Genomic DNA, 16,490 nt, shown 5'->3' with positions numbered 1-16,490 from the left:
GGGTTATTTTGAGGCCTAGGATTATTACCCATATAATTTATTTGTTCCTTCTTGTGCCAAGATTGTAGGGTAGACATTCTGGATTGTTCGTTCCTCTTCCATTCATATCGCACTGAATCACAGGATGTACCTGCATAGAAACATATAAACGACCAATTTTCTTACGTAAAAGTTCTACCTGATTCGATAACATGGTGACTGCATCTAAGTTAAGAACACCAACTACTTTTATCGGCTTTGTTCTCATGACTGGCCACTGATAATTATTCAGTGTCATCTCCTTTATAAAATCATAACCTGCCTCGGGTGTTTTATCATTTAGAGTACCAACGGCTGCTGCATCGATCAACTGCCTAGTTGAGGGATTCAAACTGTTGTAGAAGGTTTGAACCTGTAGCCATAGAGGTAACCCATGGTGATAGCACCGTCTCAATAAGTCCTTATACCTCTTCCATGCATCATATAGGGTCTCTAAGTCGATCTAAACGAAGGAAGAGATATCATTCCTTAACTTGGCTTTCTTAACCGGTGGGAAGTATTTCAGTAAGAATTTCTCAGTCATTTGATCACATGTAGTGATAGAACCTTGTTGTAAAGAATTCAACCATTGTTTAGCTTTGTTCTTCAGCGAGAAGGGAAATAACCATAGGCGAATGGCGTCGTTAGAAATGCCATTTATCTTTAAAGTATCACATACTTATAGAAAATTAGCCAAATGAGTATTTGGATCTTCGTCTTACAAACCATCGAACTGAACAAATTGTTGTACCATTTGAATAGTGTTCAGCTTCAGTTTAAAATTATTTGCAGCAATAATGGGTCTCACAATACTCGATTCAGCCCCAGTTAGAGTGGGTTTGGCATAATCGTACTTAGTACGAGGAATAGGATCTGGATTTGCAACAACTGTAGGAGGTAGCTGATTATTCTGATTATCACTTATCTCCTCAGTAATAATAATAACTTCCTCTTGCTCGTCTACTATACGCTGTCGACTCTGCCTTACTTCTCTATGATTTTTGCGAGCTGTACTTTCAATCTCACTGTCAAATAATAATGGTCCCGACAGGTTTCTTCTAGTCATAAACTAAAGGAAACTTCCAGAAGCAAATAAAAGAAAAATTAGAATGTAAAAATTAAACTAAAAACAAAAATAAAATGCAATAAAAGTAAATTGCTAAATTAATAAAAATCAAGTGTTCCTAATATTTTTGTCCCGGCAACAGTGCCAAAAACTTGATGATCACTAAACTAACTATAAATACGACTAAGGCAAGCACACCTATCGAACAATAGTATAGGCAAGCACACCTATCGAACAATAGTATAATCATAGTGAGTAGGGAATATTGTATCCACGAGGACTAAAAGTACTAGTAATTACAATTTTTCTATTATTTAGCCAAAAAATTGGAGTGATTATTTTTAATCTAAAATTACAAAACTAATCTAACTAAGAATGCAACAAAGAATGAAATACGAAAATAATCGAAGATAACCAATGAGAAAGACAATACCCAAGAAAGAATCCACCTAGACTTCACCTATTATTCTAAATCTGGATTAAACGATTTATTCACTTGTGTCTTGATCCGTATAAATCCCTAAATTATGTTAATATCTCTTTTGAGAGTAAGAACAACTAACTCGAGGTTGATTAATTGAAATCTCTTTCAAATTAAAATCCCTATCGTCGCATTAATTCGATCTATGATTTTCCTTATTAGATTTGACTCTAAACCGGTAGATTTATGTCGTCCTATTTCTAGGATTTCATGCAACTCCACTCAATTATGCTAGATCTACTCTTAAATAAGGACTTTTGCTCCACTGAAATAAGCACATTAAACATGAATTAATATCCCAAAAATATTAAAACACAAAATAAGCATAAATAATTGAGAACAAGAATCAAGTATTCATCATGTAAAAATAAAAATTAAATAATAAGATTTATCATAGGTTTCATCCTCCCTAGGTATCTACGGAATTTAATTCATAATCTTGAATATAAACATATCAAAGTTAGGATAACCACAAGACATAAAGAAACTCAATAAAACTTCAAAAAAGATTAAATAGAGATCTTCGATCTTGAGGGAGATCCGTTTCTGAGTTGATTCCGATGGCATTCTTCAAGTGTTTTCTCCAATCTTCTTTGGTTACCCCCTTAGTTCTTCTTCTAATCGGTATTTATAGACTTTAGAATGCTTAAAAAGCCTAAAAATTGGATTTTTTCGCGTATCTAGGAAGCAGGTTGCGAAATCGACACGGGCCGGCACATAGGCGTGTAGCTGTCGAGAGGTAAAATTGGACTAAATAGAAGTTTAAGAAATTTGAATCCCTAATCTAAGAGTTAATTAGCAACATGGATATCAATTGAACACTTTATTTCATCGAATTAATACTTTTGTGATTTTGGTTTTTATGCAATTTAGTCCTATTAGGTACAATTTAGCTTAATCAATTTTATTTTATGGATTGTCGTAATATACCACTTAGTCATTATCTAGCTAGAATTCATAATTGCATGCTTAATCATTGTTCATTCACCATATCATATGATCTGTCTTAGGTTCAATCCTCAAAATACTTCGTGTTTCGTTGTAACACATAAATATTACAACTGACATTTCACACTTGTAGCAAAAGTAGCTTTTCATTTCTTAATATTTTGTGCTAATTCTTTGCTCGGCGTATGAACACCGACGTGCGCGGTCACTCATTATAACCAATATTTCTCCATTCGGAAAGTCTTTACATTCCATCTGATTAACTATATTTTTTTGAAAAATGAACTTAATTTTCGTTATCTTAACACTCTTGACGAGTTAAATGGACAAAAGTCTTGTTGTATAATGACCTTTGTCATGACAATCGTGTCTTTTATTTCTACTCTAATGCCAAACTAGTTCATGATTCCACCAGTTGTGGGGTCCTATCTATTACGTCTTATCTTATGGGTATCGAAATAAAGATAGATATTAACACAATTTCCACCCATTTAGATACTCCTAATGCTGATGATCACAAGATCAATGGTGAGTTCCCTCCGTTCATTCAGCCTTATGGAGATAATGTTGGTTCCCTAAAGCTTCATGATCATTTTCTTCAATTAATCAACTCTTAGAAAATTGACCCGACCCATAAACATGCCACAATTCGTCTTATGAATTATTGGATCATCCATTGCATCCAAACCAAACATAAGTTGAACTTAACATCGATCATCTTTCTTCATATGATAGGGGTTATCAACAGCCCTTCTTCAACCATCTTTTCCCTTAAGTATAATACTCTCCTATCCATCCTTTTTCATAAGCTAGGTATCAATGTCTATATTGATCCTACCTATCAAGTTCAGCAATCGAAAGAGGATGACAAGGTCACTCGCAATGCCGTCCCTACTTCTCGCACATCCGTGGTTTTCAAGTCTTTTTGGGTCACCTCCAATGAAATTCATGCTACTTTTGATGCTTGATTTGATTCTTTTGTTGAGTTTTTTGAAGGTTAGATGTATGCTCTTGAAGAGAACACGGTAGCTCTGTCTTATTTCCCTCCTCCTCTTATAGGTGATTAGGTTGTTTGAACTTATGCATGCTTTTTTACTTTCTATCACTCTCTTGTTATGGATGTTTTTAGTTCTTTGCTTGACATACTTGATGTTCTATTTTGGTTGTTTTATCATTAGTATTAGGGGTGAGCGTTCGATAAAATTGACTCGAATCAAATAAAAAAATTTTGAGTTAATCGAGATGAATCCTATTTTATCATGACGAATCCTATTTTATCATCCTAACTCGATTTGAATTTTTCTGGAATCAAGTCAAGTGAGATGGAATTCGTATCGAATATATTTGTTCAAGTTAAATTAAAAAAAATGATTTTGGGCCCTTGTAGCCACTGCCACCCACCATAATCAAATTTGCCCATCATAATCAAATTTGTTATTAACTTTCATCCCCTCATAATTTATTTATTAATCTTTTATATACGAGTTAGCTTCTTTTCTTGCTGAATTGTTTCAATTATCTTCTGATTCTTGTCACCATGTATTTTGAAAATAATATATATATAAATGTACAAAATGTGATTTTTTTAATAAAAGTTATTTTAAAGATAAATGTGAAATTGATACCAACAGAAAATTTTAACACGAATATTTTATAACATCATCAATAATTCAATTTTAACAGAAAATGATAAAGATTCAACATGATTAAACAATTCAATAATATAAATAGTACAAAATGTGAAATTTAATTTAATAATATAAATAGTAGACATAAATTTGAAAAAAAAAATTGGGGTTTGGGAGGAAGCAAAAGTTTTACAGGATTTGGGGGAAGTAAAATTTTTGAAGGGAAAGTAAAAGAAAAAAAGTTTGGGGGGTTTGGGGGAAGGTAAAAAAAAAAGTTTTGAGGTTTGTGGGGAAGTACAATTTTTTAAATGAAAGTAAAAGGGCTTGAGGGGGAGGTTTGGAGAAGGGAAGTAAAAGGGTTAGTATTTGGTTTATTCGAATTATCCAACTTATTTGAATTCAAAAATTCAATTCAATTCGATCTCAAAATTCAAAAAAAAAATCGAGTTGATTCGATTAATTCGATTCGAACGTGTTTTTAATTTTTTCGGATTGAATCGAATTTTACTCACCTTTAACTAGAATGTTATTTTATAGTTGTAGCATATGACTTAATTTTGGATTTCTTACTTTCCATGCCTTAACTGTTATTTTCATTTCCTCCATATATGTCATGGTCAAATATTTTGTTCAATGCTTATATAACTTTTTTTAGCTCTCCTTTGATTTTTTAATGTTCTTTTTATATACCAAAAAGGGAGAGATAAAATATAGAAAATTTTGCCAAATTATTTTCAAATAAAAATATGTTGGGTAAACTTAATTTTCGAATCTTTCAAATTGTCCAAATATAAATAATTGTTCTTTTAATACTTTCAAAAAGAAAATTATTCAAATTAAAAATTGATAACTTTGTAGTGAAAAGTTTTTATTAAAAAGAAGTCACAACTTGAAAAATAAAAATTGAATTAGGGGAAGTTCTTAAAGTCAATTTTTTAAGTTTTGTCATATAAAAAAGAGGAGATTATTAAAGTTTGATTTTCTAATATTTTGATATAACAAATTGTCTTTAAATCAAATTTGGTAAAATAGTTTTTTGAAAAATTATTTTCAAGTTAATTTTTAAAATGAAAAGCACAATTTTTAAGTTCGACTAGGTCAAGTGCAATACCCTGACCAAAAAGGTGTGGTACCAAAGAGTTAATTGGCAAAGTGACTCATGAGTATCAGACCCTTTTGGAAAAGGAAGCGATATCTAAGAGTCGGAATCAATTTGCATAGAGGTATCGTACCCCATGTATTTTATTAAGGCACTCCATTTCCTAGGGATCACAACCCCAGAAAGTGGTAACGCACCAAAAATGAAGAGGTACTGCACCCCTCCAAGCTGAAGTGCAGTACTCATGGCCTCAAACCAAAGCAACTAGACCCCTATGGCTTAGGTGTCAGTCCCTAAAGACTTGCAAAAGCAGACTCTAACAGCTCCAATTTATTTCTAACAGCTTCAAAAGACTATTAATCCATGATAGGGTATAAATGGAACATAAGAACACTCTAAACAAGTTAATAAACAAGCTTACAAAGATTTAAGAGCAAAAATCCAATCCTTTTCATTATTGTTCTCATTTTTTCTTGTACACATTTATGGGGTTAATTTTGATTCATTCTTTCGAGTGTTGCATTGTTATATGAGAGTGCTTAATTGTTACATATTAACCTGCTAGAAGTGACAATCCTTCCAAACTTTATTTCTCATTTTTGTGAGAATTTACTTAAGGTTTTGGGTAGAAAACCTTCAAGGGAAGTGAGTCAATCTTGATTACTGAAAAGATTAAGATTCTCAAGGTTAAACTAGATGTGCCAATGGGCCAGGCCGAGGCTCAGTTCCAAAAAGATTTCAAGCCTAGGCCCATTTTTAGGCTAACCTAACCCACCTAAAAAGCCCATTTCACTATTCAAAAAATAATAAAATATTAAAAATTATAATTTTTAATTGATATTTTATATACTCTTATAATTAATTTTAAATTAAAAATATTTTTATTTAAATTAAATTTAGACCGAATCAACTCGACCTGAGGTGCGAAAATCCTTATCCAAGCCCAACCCTAATCGGGTCGAGCCTATTGGGCCAAGTGGACTACTTGGCCTTTGGACAGGTCTAGGTTAAACATTGTCCTTAAAAGGTTCAAATCTAGTAAATTTGAGATATCCTTAGCTGTAATAAGTTATGGTAGCATAGGTAGGTCATTGCGGTCGAACCACTATAAACTCTCGAGTCTCCATTATTTGCCTTTGCTTAAATTTTTTAAAACACCAATTCATCTTCCTCTTGGTGAATATTGATCCTAACAAATCCTATCTCCCCCATGAAAGATAAGAATTTAATCCCTCAATTTTTAATTTATCAGAATTTAATATTTTGTACTTTATGAAAACATAAAAGTTACTCTAATCGAATAGCAGTGTTAAACCTTATGGTTAAATCACTAACTTTGAAATCAACAATTCAACAAGTTATTTATAATGAATAAATAAAAATTAAAAGTTCAACAATTTACATTAAACAAATTAACAGAACTCAGCAGTTAATGTTCACTTATTTACCAATAATTGAACTAATTTTGCGATTTTTGTAAAATATAATAATTAAATTCTGACAAAAAAAACTAACTTCGCATACACGTTATTTAAAAACTCTAAATAGATATAACATTCAACATGTGAATCAAAATGATATGTATGTATGTCAAAGCTTGGGATTTGGTTTGGTTGAGGTCACATGCTAAAGGTGAACGGGTATGTAACAGCTTCCAGGAGTTGGGGGGCTTCTCTTCTAATGTTCATATTCTATAATGTTACGTTACAACTACAACTTATGACCCGCATCTGATTAAACCGTTATATTGACTTCAGTTTCTAGTCTTAATTATGTTTTTTACTTTTTCCAAATAATTTGGTTCATCTCAATCATTATTATAAAAGGGTGGATTGATTGAGTGACATAATTCCTCAAATCGTAAGGATAAAAGGAAAATGTCAAGTGGGAGACCATCATCATCAACACTGGTAGGAAAGAAGAGCAAGAAGATGGCATCAAGTTCAAAGCCAAATGCAGTGTCATTGCAAGACAAGTTACAAATGGTAGAAAATGAAGAGCAGGTTGTGCTTAAACACATACATGATCTTAACAAATGGGTATCTATTACTTACACTTATTGTTTACACAAAATTCACTCTCTTAATTCTGGAAAATAAAATTATGCTTATTGGTTTTGGGAAAACTGACAGACAGATGCAGTAGATGGAATGAACGAAGAGCAGTTAAAGGAATACCTTGAAAACAGACCTCAAGAACTCAAAAGTGTGAAGATCCACAACAGCAACAACAAGCCTAAACAAAAGCAAAAATCCAAGCTCCAAAAGTCTAAGCCTTCAACTTGCAGTGGAATAATGGCCTCTGTATGGAAGTTCCACAGGGAAGATAATGATGAAGATGATGTTAACAAAGGCATACAACACACTTCCAAGTAGCCAAGTAAAGTGAGCCTCAATAAATCAAGCTGGTGATTAACTTTTTTCATTTATAGCCAAATGGCCTATAGTCTGTTTGTATAATGCTGGGTAATTTAATAACTATAGTTCAATCATTAATTTCATTTACAGAACAAGGTGTATCTTTCTCTTTATTGCAATCAAAGAGAAATAATTTCAGTAAAGAGCATGGATCTAAATTACCATATCTCCATCTTGTAAATATGAATGCAAAAGAGCCAAGTACAAACCTACAACAGATCCCATTGGTCATTTTGCATAAAATTCAATTAGATCAAACATAAATTTGATGATTCACTATATATGGTTTGCAAAATACCAGGAGACCAACCTGAAGCATAAAACAATAAACAATTCATTCCGTTCTTGCATTTCTCCCACCTTTCTTACTAACTGCCTCACACAATCGGCATGGTAATGTGTCAAGGCTTGTTGCACGGGCCTTAGCATAGTTACCTAATACACCACATCTTCTCCAGGCATGGTACTCAGCATAAGCTACAGGATCATTAGCAAGGGCTTTCACGTAAGAAGCCAATTCCTCCATGGACCTAAACTTAGTTCCATCTATAATTGAATGAGGAGGGACAAAGTCCAGCACATTGGGAGCTCCAAAATAAATAGGAACCGCACCAGAGTCCAAAGCATAAAATAGCTTCTCGGTCACGTAGCTCTCCGTAACTGTATTTTCAATTGCAAGGACAAATTTGTACTGAGACATGGCACAATGTAAATGGTCCCACCACTTCGGGGTATTAGCATCATTGGTACACTCAGGGTAGAAGGAAAGGGCCATGTCTAAACCACCAACATTGTTCAGACATTTGCCAAAGGAGTGGTGCGGCAGCAACCTGAGGAAACTCTTAGCAAGCTGATTTCTTTGAGAAAGGCAGCGTGATGAAGACCAATAAACAAGTGTCTCCTAGAAATAGATTTACCAAAGAAAAAAAGGAAACCCAAATGTATTACAACCAGGTAATTATCGAAGGGGAATATTGAGAACTCATGAACAAAGAATATAAACCAACTACTCACATTGTTCTTATATGAAGATATGTGATAATTTCGACCATTATGAAAGAGAGCACCAGCATAGGTTGACTGAACATCATCTTTTGCATGGTAACTGATGAATAGATCCTCTCGACCTGAACGCCTTCTGCCAGCCTCAAGGTCCATGTACACACGAAGTGGATCTCCACTGTGCCTCTAACCAGAAAGAAAAGAAAAGATCATTCCAATTGATCCCAGAAAATGATAACCAAAGATTGGATGTATAGATTATCTTAATAAGCAACAGGAAACCAGAACATCCATACAAAGTCGTTTTTACTGGTATTTTGTAAGATCTATGTGAATATGCAAGACAGGCGGATAATCTCTTGAAAAACTGCAGTAAGACTGCTAGCCTTCTCAGTGGACATAACTGGTAATCTGCTGCTTTAATAGCTATCGTCACACTTAGCCCAAGTGTCACAAAATTCCTATATGACATGAGAAATGCTTGCAGACAGATATAACTACTGGACTTCCTATATTTAATGAAAGGTGTCTCTGGACTTTGGACTTGTTACAATATTCAAGATGATAAACCTGAGACACTAGTTCTGCCTTCAGTAGGAGCAGAACGAACTTCAATAGGCAGGACTTTGAAACTGTGATGTATTGCATACTTCTACATTTTTTGGATTTCTTTCCCTTCTTACTCAAAAGGAATGCTTCTGATAAATATTTTTAACAAGATACCAAGAAAGTTCTTTGGACAAGATTTTGTAGTGACCAATTATTTTTGTATCTAAAAGGGGAAATAAACTAAAATGGTTATGCGGCTTACTAGTCAAAGTATGTAAATAATACGCTTCTCCTAGACACATTTTCTGATTACAAATATCTCAAGGACCTATCAGATCCTTGAAGGAACAAACTATATTACGACAAAGTTAATGCATCATAAAAGATTAAGTTATAGAATACAAGATTCTATTTAGATGATCCCCTAAAATGGATCCCAAAACACATAAAGCTCAATAAGAAGATTATGCATGAGACATAACCAAAGAAACTTGCTTGATTACTATAATAGTGAGGTTTCTAAGACAAGTTTCCATGACTCAGATGGAAGACACAAATGTGTTTACCAATAAAAGACACAGGATTCATATACAGACACAAGCATGCATATAATTCCTGACCCAAAATGCCCTCCTAGCAAGCAAAATCCAATGGACAAAGTTGATAAAGTGGTCTCCTATATTATGAAAGAATTTCTATAAAACATCCATGACTGCATAAATTAATGAACCCTGAGGCAACAAATGGACATGAAAGAAAAACACTTGGTTTTTTTTTTATTCACATTTTAAAGGAACTCAAACAAGTAGAAATGCACAAAAATTCACTCTTCAGAACCCTACTCCTCGGGAAGGGAAAACTGAGCCCATCTTCTACTCTTTTACAATATTTTGATATAACCCCATCCAAAAAAATTTGTAACATTTTTTCTTCTACCCTTTTCCAAGTTACTCAAGCCATAGTCGGAAAACCTTAACAACCAATCTGACTTACATTCATAGAATCTTCCAACCCTACTTCTCAACAACTCAAATAAGCTTTTTAAGTAACAAAACATCAATTTCCAACATGCCGTTTCTTCTAATCATGCAACATGCCTCATAGCTCTAAATTGCAATTGTGGTTGCGGATGTTGCATAATGCTTCTAGGTTATCAAAGGCATTTTTTTTTTCAAAATGTTAATTGGGTTCTTTTATTAACTTACAAAATTACAAATTGTATAGATACCATATACATAGTATGTATGTGTGTGTATGTGTAGAGAGAGAGAGATAAAAAATTTTAATTTAATATCCATGAAAAATCCACTCCAATCAAAACAAACTTGATTCAAAACAACATTTACTAGGCATGAAAGTCCAACCCACTTGTCTTGACTCCTTGTCCCCATTTCAGCCCAGGTCCTGGATTACAAGTTTACTTACAATTTCAGCCCACTCAAGGCATGATAAATTATCTTCAAGTTTAAGCTTTAAACCAACAAAAGGTGGAACTCAAAGCAGAGAGCTTTCCTTTGTGCACCCACCTACTCCAAACCAACACTTTTGTTACTTTCAGTCACCTTAAAAAGAATCGAGATCCAAGCATCCCTCTTTGGTATTCTTCATAAGTTCCCTTCAAGACATTAGAACTATATATAACTAAGAACTTAAACTTTTCACGAAAACATTTTTGCTTGGAGGTGGAATCTGCGTTGGGGAGAGAGATAAGAGCTGCAGTCCTTTGAAGACCAATATGGGATTACAAGAATGAAAAAGGACTTCGGAAGTAGAGCAAAAAACTGAAGAAACAAAAAGAACAAAAGCTAGATTCGTCTTTACCCTTGCAACAAGATATATCTCAAACCAAGAAAAAAAAAATCTTCCAAAGCCTATTAAAGGCCAGCAGAAAATTATTAAAACTTAATTGATGCCAATTCATCATCCAAAATGTTTATTTTATTGATTCTATTTTTTTTTTTTGAAAAAAAAATGGCCTACGTTGCTTTGTTAGGCCATTGTAGTTGCAACCAACTATAATGGGTATCAGCCATTAAAAAAATTGTGATTTGATATCTTGCGCATGTAACAGCCAAAATGCAACATGGCCCCTTCAAAGTCCATTGGAAGTAGTCATTAAATTGCATAATGTACTTGTTTAAATGATACGTTATGTCTCCCCTAAGTAAAAGGTATAGTGTAGAAAGAATTATTTGGAAAAAAAATTATAATGGAATAAAAGTGATTAACATAATGTATAACTGAGAGTAATATACTATGTTATAAGAAACTAGGAATAACAATCCTCATGTACATACTAATAGGTTTTCAAGATGCCAAACAGCATTTCAGCTGTTACAATTGCATTGAATCACAATCATAATGGCCAATACACGTTACGAATTGACCACAACAACAACCACAAGTGACATAAAGGCGCAATTAGCAACAACAGGCATTTTAAAAAATCGATAAAAAAAAGGTTTGGGTAATAAACACTCGACAACTCAATTTTAATAGCTTTCTAAAAACTTTTAATAACTTTTAAAAGATTAAAAGATAGACTTTTTGTTTGAAATATAACTTCTTGCAAGGAAAAGGACATATCTAATTCTTTCTTTCTTTTTTTTCTGCTTCTTGTGTCTTGTACTTCCACTTTCAGCAGCTCATCACTTCCATCCTCTTCCTAAAGTAGACTATCTCCAAGCAGAATTTATTTAATCTTTTTCCAACGTTGAAGTTTTAGGTTGATTCTCTGTTTGACCTAAAAAATTCTAATAAAAAGAGAGATGCTGGAATTTGAGTTCTTAGTCGGAGATGGGTAGGTGCACAGCTCACAACTTCTGGTTTCCATCCCAACAGTTGGTGATGACACAAAACCATGCTCGGAGTGTGCTAAAATTGTAAGCCATTACCTAGGATAAACAATAGACAAGGACAAATGGTTTGGACTTTCAAATTTTTATTCAGGCCTTTTAAGTACATTTCAGATGAAGAACTTCTATTAACCTGATTTTATATATTATTTTGTTTGCGATTAATATTGCAAGTTAACTAAAGAATCAAATTAACATAAGCATTACGTGTACAAGATATTACAATATACATGTATGGAATTTTTAGAAAAAAGAAATCACATTCGTGACTTGACAACCATGACAAGCTAGGTAACATCCATGACACCCGCAATCATGACACTATAACCGTATCTGCAACTAAATCAACAACCAAAGTTTATCCATTGCTAATGTTAAGAAATGGTTAAACTGGAGTAGGGATCCCTGACAGAACAAAAAATTAAAATCTCCTAAATTCTAAATCATTACAATCTACTAATCAAATTGGTTAGTAAAGTCGCTCTTACTAACAAAATACAATTCCTCATGTTCCCGAACCAAACATCTTGTCCATAACAGGCTGCAGCTAAATTACTAGAAAACTATACTTCACTGACATTGTGATGAATGACACATTATTGATCTCCTTACAGTATCAATTCAAAAAATTATCTCAGTGTTAAATCCACGAGACAAGTAGATCACACGTATAAAGTTCAGAAATGAATAGAATCTTCACCAAATAGCACTTTCAACTCCACGATTACGACTTTAATCAAGCAAATAAATCAAATTTTCCTATATTCCATAATTGCAGCTAATCCAACAAGGAAAAAAAACATACCTGAAGTGGAGGGGTAGCGGTCTCAAACAAAAGGGCATCCGGTTTATCAGCAAGAACGGGAGATTTAGTCCATAAGCAACTCATCCCACATTGACAAGAATACAGATTATCTAAATTATCAGGAATCCAAGTCCATCCTTTTACCAAAACACTAACATGCTCCATTTTCAACAGATTGCAGGAAGAATGAGAAACAGGTTCCTGCAAAGACCCAGAGCTGTTAGAAAGCAAACGGATCAAATCGTGGTGTTTTAGCTTGAACTGGGAACAACCCATTTGAGAATCCCATGTCTTGAAAGCAGAGAGCAGATCAGTAAAAGGGTTAGGGTTGGAAGAAAGGGTGAGAGATGGAGTGGTAAAGGGTTGTTGGATAGAGGAGGAAACAGAAGGGAATTCAAGGAAACCAGAAAAGAAGAGGATCAAGAAAGTGAAGAACAACATGAGCGTAACGGTGAAGGTGTTGAGAGGTTTCAATTGCATGGTATTGGTGGGGTGGAGATGTAATTGTCAATTTTGGCTACTCTAAATTTCATTCTTCAAATAAAAGGGAAAGAAATGCAGAGGAAAAACAAGAGTTGGCTTTGGGGGGTTTACCAGACTTTTTCTGTAGTATTAATTAGTCTTTTAACATTTTTCATTGATGACGTATCGAAGAAGAGAAATTGGTGAGCTGCTCGTATTTTATTCAATTAGTTTTTTTAATCAAAATTAAAGCACAAGGTGAAAAGTAATTACTATTTTATAAACTAAGTAGGATTCATCCAAGACAGATAAACTTAATTAAAACCTTAGTTTTAATCTTGAAAATTGTAAGTGGATTTAATACGAAATTTTTTTTTTTTTAAAAGGTGGATCTAATAGTTTTTTTAGTCATGATAAGTAGTTAAATGCAACTTTAATAATCTTTCCATGGAAAATATAGTAATCCTCAGGTGAAATATAAACTAAATATTAAGGACTGAAATGACAAATAAATCATCTTTGAATAGGAGGTAAATTATACTGCTTTGAAAATTTAAATAACCTTTCGCAATTATCGTATTTTTAACATAAGCATACTAAAAATGAGACTCAGAAATTATTTGTTGGCATGTCGAGCAATGAACTTTGCCATTGTCTCCTCCACCTAGGATTTTTCTATATATAATTGTCAACTTTGTAATATAATATATATATGACTTTATAATTTTATTTTCAATTTTTATTTCAAAAACTGAGTTGTAAAGTCTACAATTTCTTTTACTTTATTTTTTCTAATTTTTCAATATATATATTAAGTTTAAGGGTGCAAAAAATCGTTAATTTTTTTTTAAAAAAAGAAAGCAATTAAGATTTTTTTTTTGCATCTATTAAGTATTTGAACTTTTAAAATATATCAAAAAGGGCCTTCAGCCCTTTTCAAAAATAACAATTAAGTCCCTACTTTTTTTTGCACTCAATTCGGTACTTGAATTTTCAAAATGTATCAAAAAAATTCTCAAACTTTTTCAAAAAAATACAATTAAGGCCCTGCTTTTATTAAAAAATAGAAAAAAATTAAAATCAATAAAAGATATAAATATTATTAAATTTTAATAAAAAATTCAAATATTAAAAATTTATTAAAAATTATAAAAATATATAAAAATCATAAAAAATATAAAAAATTGTAAATTTTTATAAAAATCGTAAAAAATTATAAAATATATAGAAATATAAAAAAATTATAAAATTATAAAATTTTATAAAGTCATAAGAAAATTATAAAAACGTAAAGAAATATAAGTTTAGTAAAAAAAATTATAAAATTTATCGTGCCAAAAAAAGCATCTTATAATTTTTCTATAACTTTTATTGATATTTATTTTTTTCTATCACTTGTCACATGTCACTCTGTGTTGTGACGCATGATGACTTTAATTAAAAAAATAGGGGTCGTTAATTTTTTTATGATTTTTATAAAATTTTATAATTTTTTTTTATTTTTTACTATTTTTATAATAAAAGTTCTAATTTTTAAAAAAATAAAATTTTTTATATTTTTATTAAAATGTAATACTTTTTCTTAAATTTATTTTTTATTTTTATAATCTTTTTTAAAAATTTTAATAAGAGTAGGCGCTTAATTGCTTTTTTGAAAAATTTTGAGAGCCTTTTTTATGCATTTTAAAAGTTCAAGTACCCAATTGAGTGAAAAAAATGGACTTAATTATTTTTTTAAGAAATTTGAAAACCTTTTTAATATATTTTAAAAATTAATATATCCCGAATTAAGGCCTAATTGGAATAGTGGTTTCATGACCACAAATCCGAGATAGAAATAATTATTTTATAATTATTTTGAGGTTTATGATATGATTGCATAATTGTGTGAAAATTTCGTGAAGAAATTTTTGGCACAACGAGTTTAATTTAAAGTTAGGGACTAAATCGAATAAGTTGCAAAACTTGCATTCTAGAAGTTTTTAGTATGAAATTGCTTTGAAATATTAATTAGGAGGTCTTAAATGGTAATTTGACCAATTTTAAGTTCATGAACAAAATTAGGACATGGAAGGAATTTTTGAAAAGTTTAGTAGTAAGGGCATTTTGGTCATTTGGATATTAAATGAAATAAAAATAGGAAAAATAACCCAAAATGATCATCTTCTCCATATTATTCTGCCAATTTTTGCTCTCCTCCATAGCTGGGGTTTCTTCAACTTTCAAACTTCATAGTAAGTGATTTCAAGCCCCGTTTTTAATGATTTTTATGTTTTTGAAATCCTGGTGCTCGATTTGGCTTATGTTAACAATCATTCAACCTATGGTTCATATTTGGAAAAATACCCATAGGTGAAATTTGTTTATTTTGGTGTTTTATGACAGAATATGAGGTTTTAAATTTTGTTAGACAACCTGTGCTACTCGGTTTTGAGTAAAAACGAGTAAAAAGGCTTAATCGGTAAAAATATTTAGTAGTCATAAATACATGTTAGAGTGAGAATTTGACATTGCCATAGAAGGGAAAAATTATCAGAATGTCATAAAACATAATAATAAGGGATGAAGTTTAATTCCCGAGCCTAGGGGCAAAAGTGTAATTATGCAAAAGTTTAGGGGTAAAATGGTAATTTTGCCAAAGTTCGTATTAAGGACTGTTTTAATGAATGTACGTGATAAATAAGATTAATTTGGTATTATAGATCAAGAGAAACGAGATTCAAGTCCTGATCGAGGGAAAAACAAAATTTACGAGGAATAGGCTCGATTGTTAAAAATTTTGTACCGAGGTAAGTTCATGTGTAAATAAGGTAGCATAATTGTTATTTTTAAGTTATTGATGTTAAATATATGATATGCTAATTTTTATCATGAAATATATGCTTTGTGGTTATTTTCGAATAAAATGCAACTTAAGTGTATTATGTGTTAAATATAAAGTGTTACTGAGTATTGGTTTCGGTATTTTACGGAAGATGGCAAGGAGATGTGTTCGAGGAAAATCCCGTTTGAACCTTAGGAATAGATTAGGATACAAGTGACATGTCACTAGGATGGTTGAACATCCGAACTCGTTGAGTTGAGTCCGAGTTCACTTATGGATGTGAAATGTCCGAACTCGTTGAGTTGAGTCCGAGTTCGTGAGATGTAACTAGGCATC

The 16,490-nt window shown here is 32.1% G+C and overlaps 2 protein-coding genes and 1 non-coding gene across 6 annotated transcripts; 2 read left to right on the top strand and 1 right to left on the bottom strand.

The window, feature by feature from the left end:
- The first annotated feature begins 407 nt into the window (after window positions 1–407).
- Window positions 408–514, top strand: LOC121212923 (small nucleolar RNA R71). The gene has a single exon (XR_005908295.1). It is a non-coding gene; the product is annotated as a small nucleolar RNA R71 (small nucleolar RNA).
- Window positions 515–7,117: 6,603 nt separating this feature from the next.
- Window positions 7,118–7,615, top strand: LOC121212322 (uncharacterized). Its single transcript, XM_041084787.1, has 2 exons — window positions 7,118–7,279; window positions 7,373–7,615. Exons 1-2 carry the CDS (start codon window positions 7,118–7,120, stop codon window positions 7,613–7,615), a joined length of 405 nt encoding a protein of 134 aa, XP_040940721.1.
- Window positions 7,184–13,479, bottom strand: LOC107895104 (alpha-(1,4)-fucosyltransferase). Of its 4 annotated transcripts, XR_001683405.2 has the most exons (5): window positions 12,869–13,479; window positions 8,672–8,845; window positions 7,968–8,558; window positions 7,820–7,866; window positions 7,184–7,541 (listed from the first exon to the last, which is right to left on the bottom strand). XR_001683405.2 is itself a non-coding variant. In XM_016820335.2 (4 exons), the coding sequence occupies exons 1-3, from the start codon at window positions 13,346–13,348 to the stop codon at window positions 7,992–7,994; spliced, it is 1,221 nt and encodes a 406-aa protein (XP_016675824.2). In that variant the 5' UTR covers window positions 13,349–13,479; the 3' UTR covers window positions 7,184–7,541; window positions 7,968–7,991. The 4 variants fall into 4 exon arrangements, 3 of the variants coding, with proteins under 3 accessions (XP_016675824.2, XP_016675823.2, XP_040942013.1); XM_016820335.2 differs by lacking the exon at window positions 7,820–7,866; XM_016820334.2 differs by lacking the exon at window positions 7,184–7,541 and having other exon boundaries at window positions 7,636–7,866.
- Between the last annotated feature and the right edge of the window lie 3,011 nt (window positions 13,480–16,490).

This window comes from Gossypium hirsutum, chromosome A13, assembly GCF_007990345.1.
Source record: "Gossypium hirsutum isolate 1008001.06 chromosome A13, Gossypium_hirsutum_v2.1, whole genome shotgun sequence".
NCBI classification, from domain to species: domain Eukaryota; kingdom Viridiplantae; phylum Streptophyta; class Magnoliopsida; order Malvales; family Malvaceae; genus Gossypium; species Gossypium hirsutum.
This window is presented reverse-complemented; position numbering and strand designations above follow the sequence as displayed.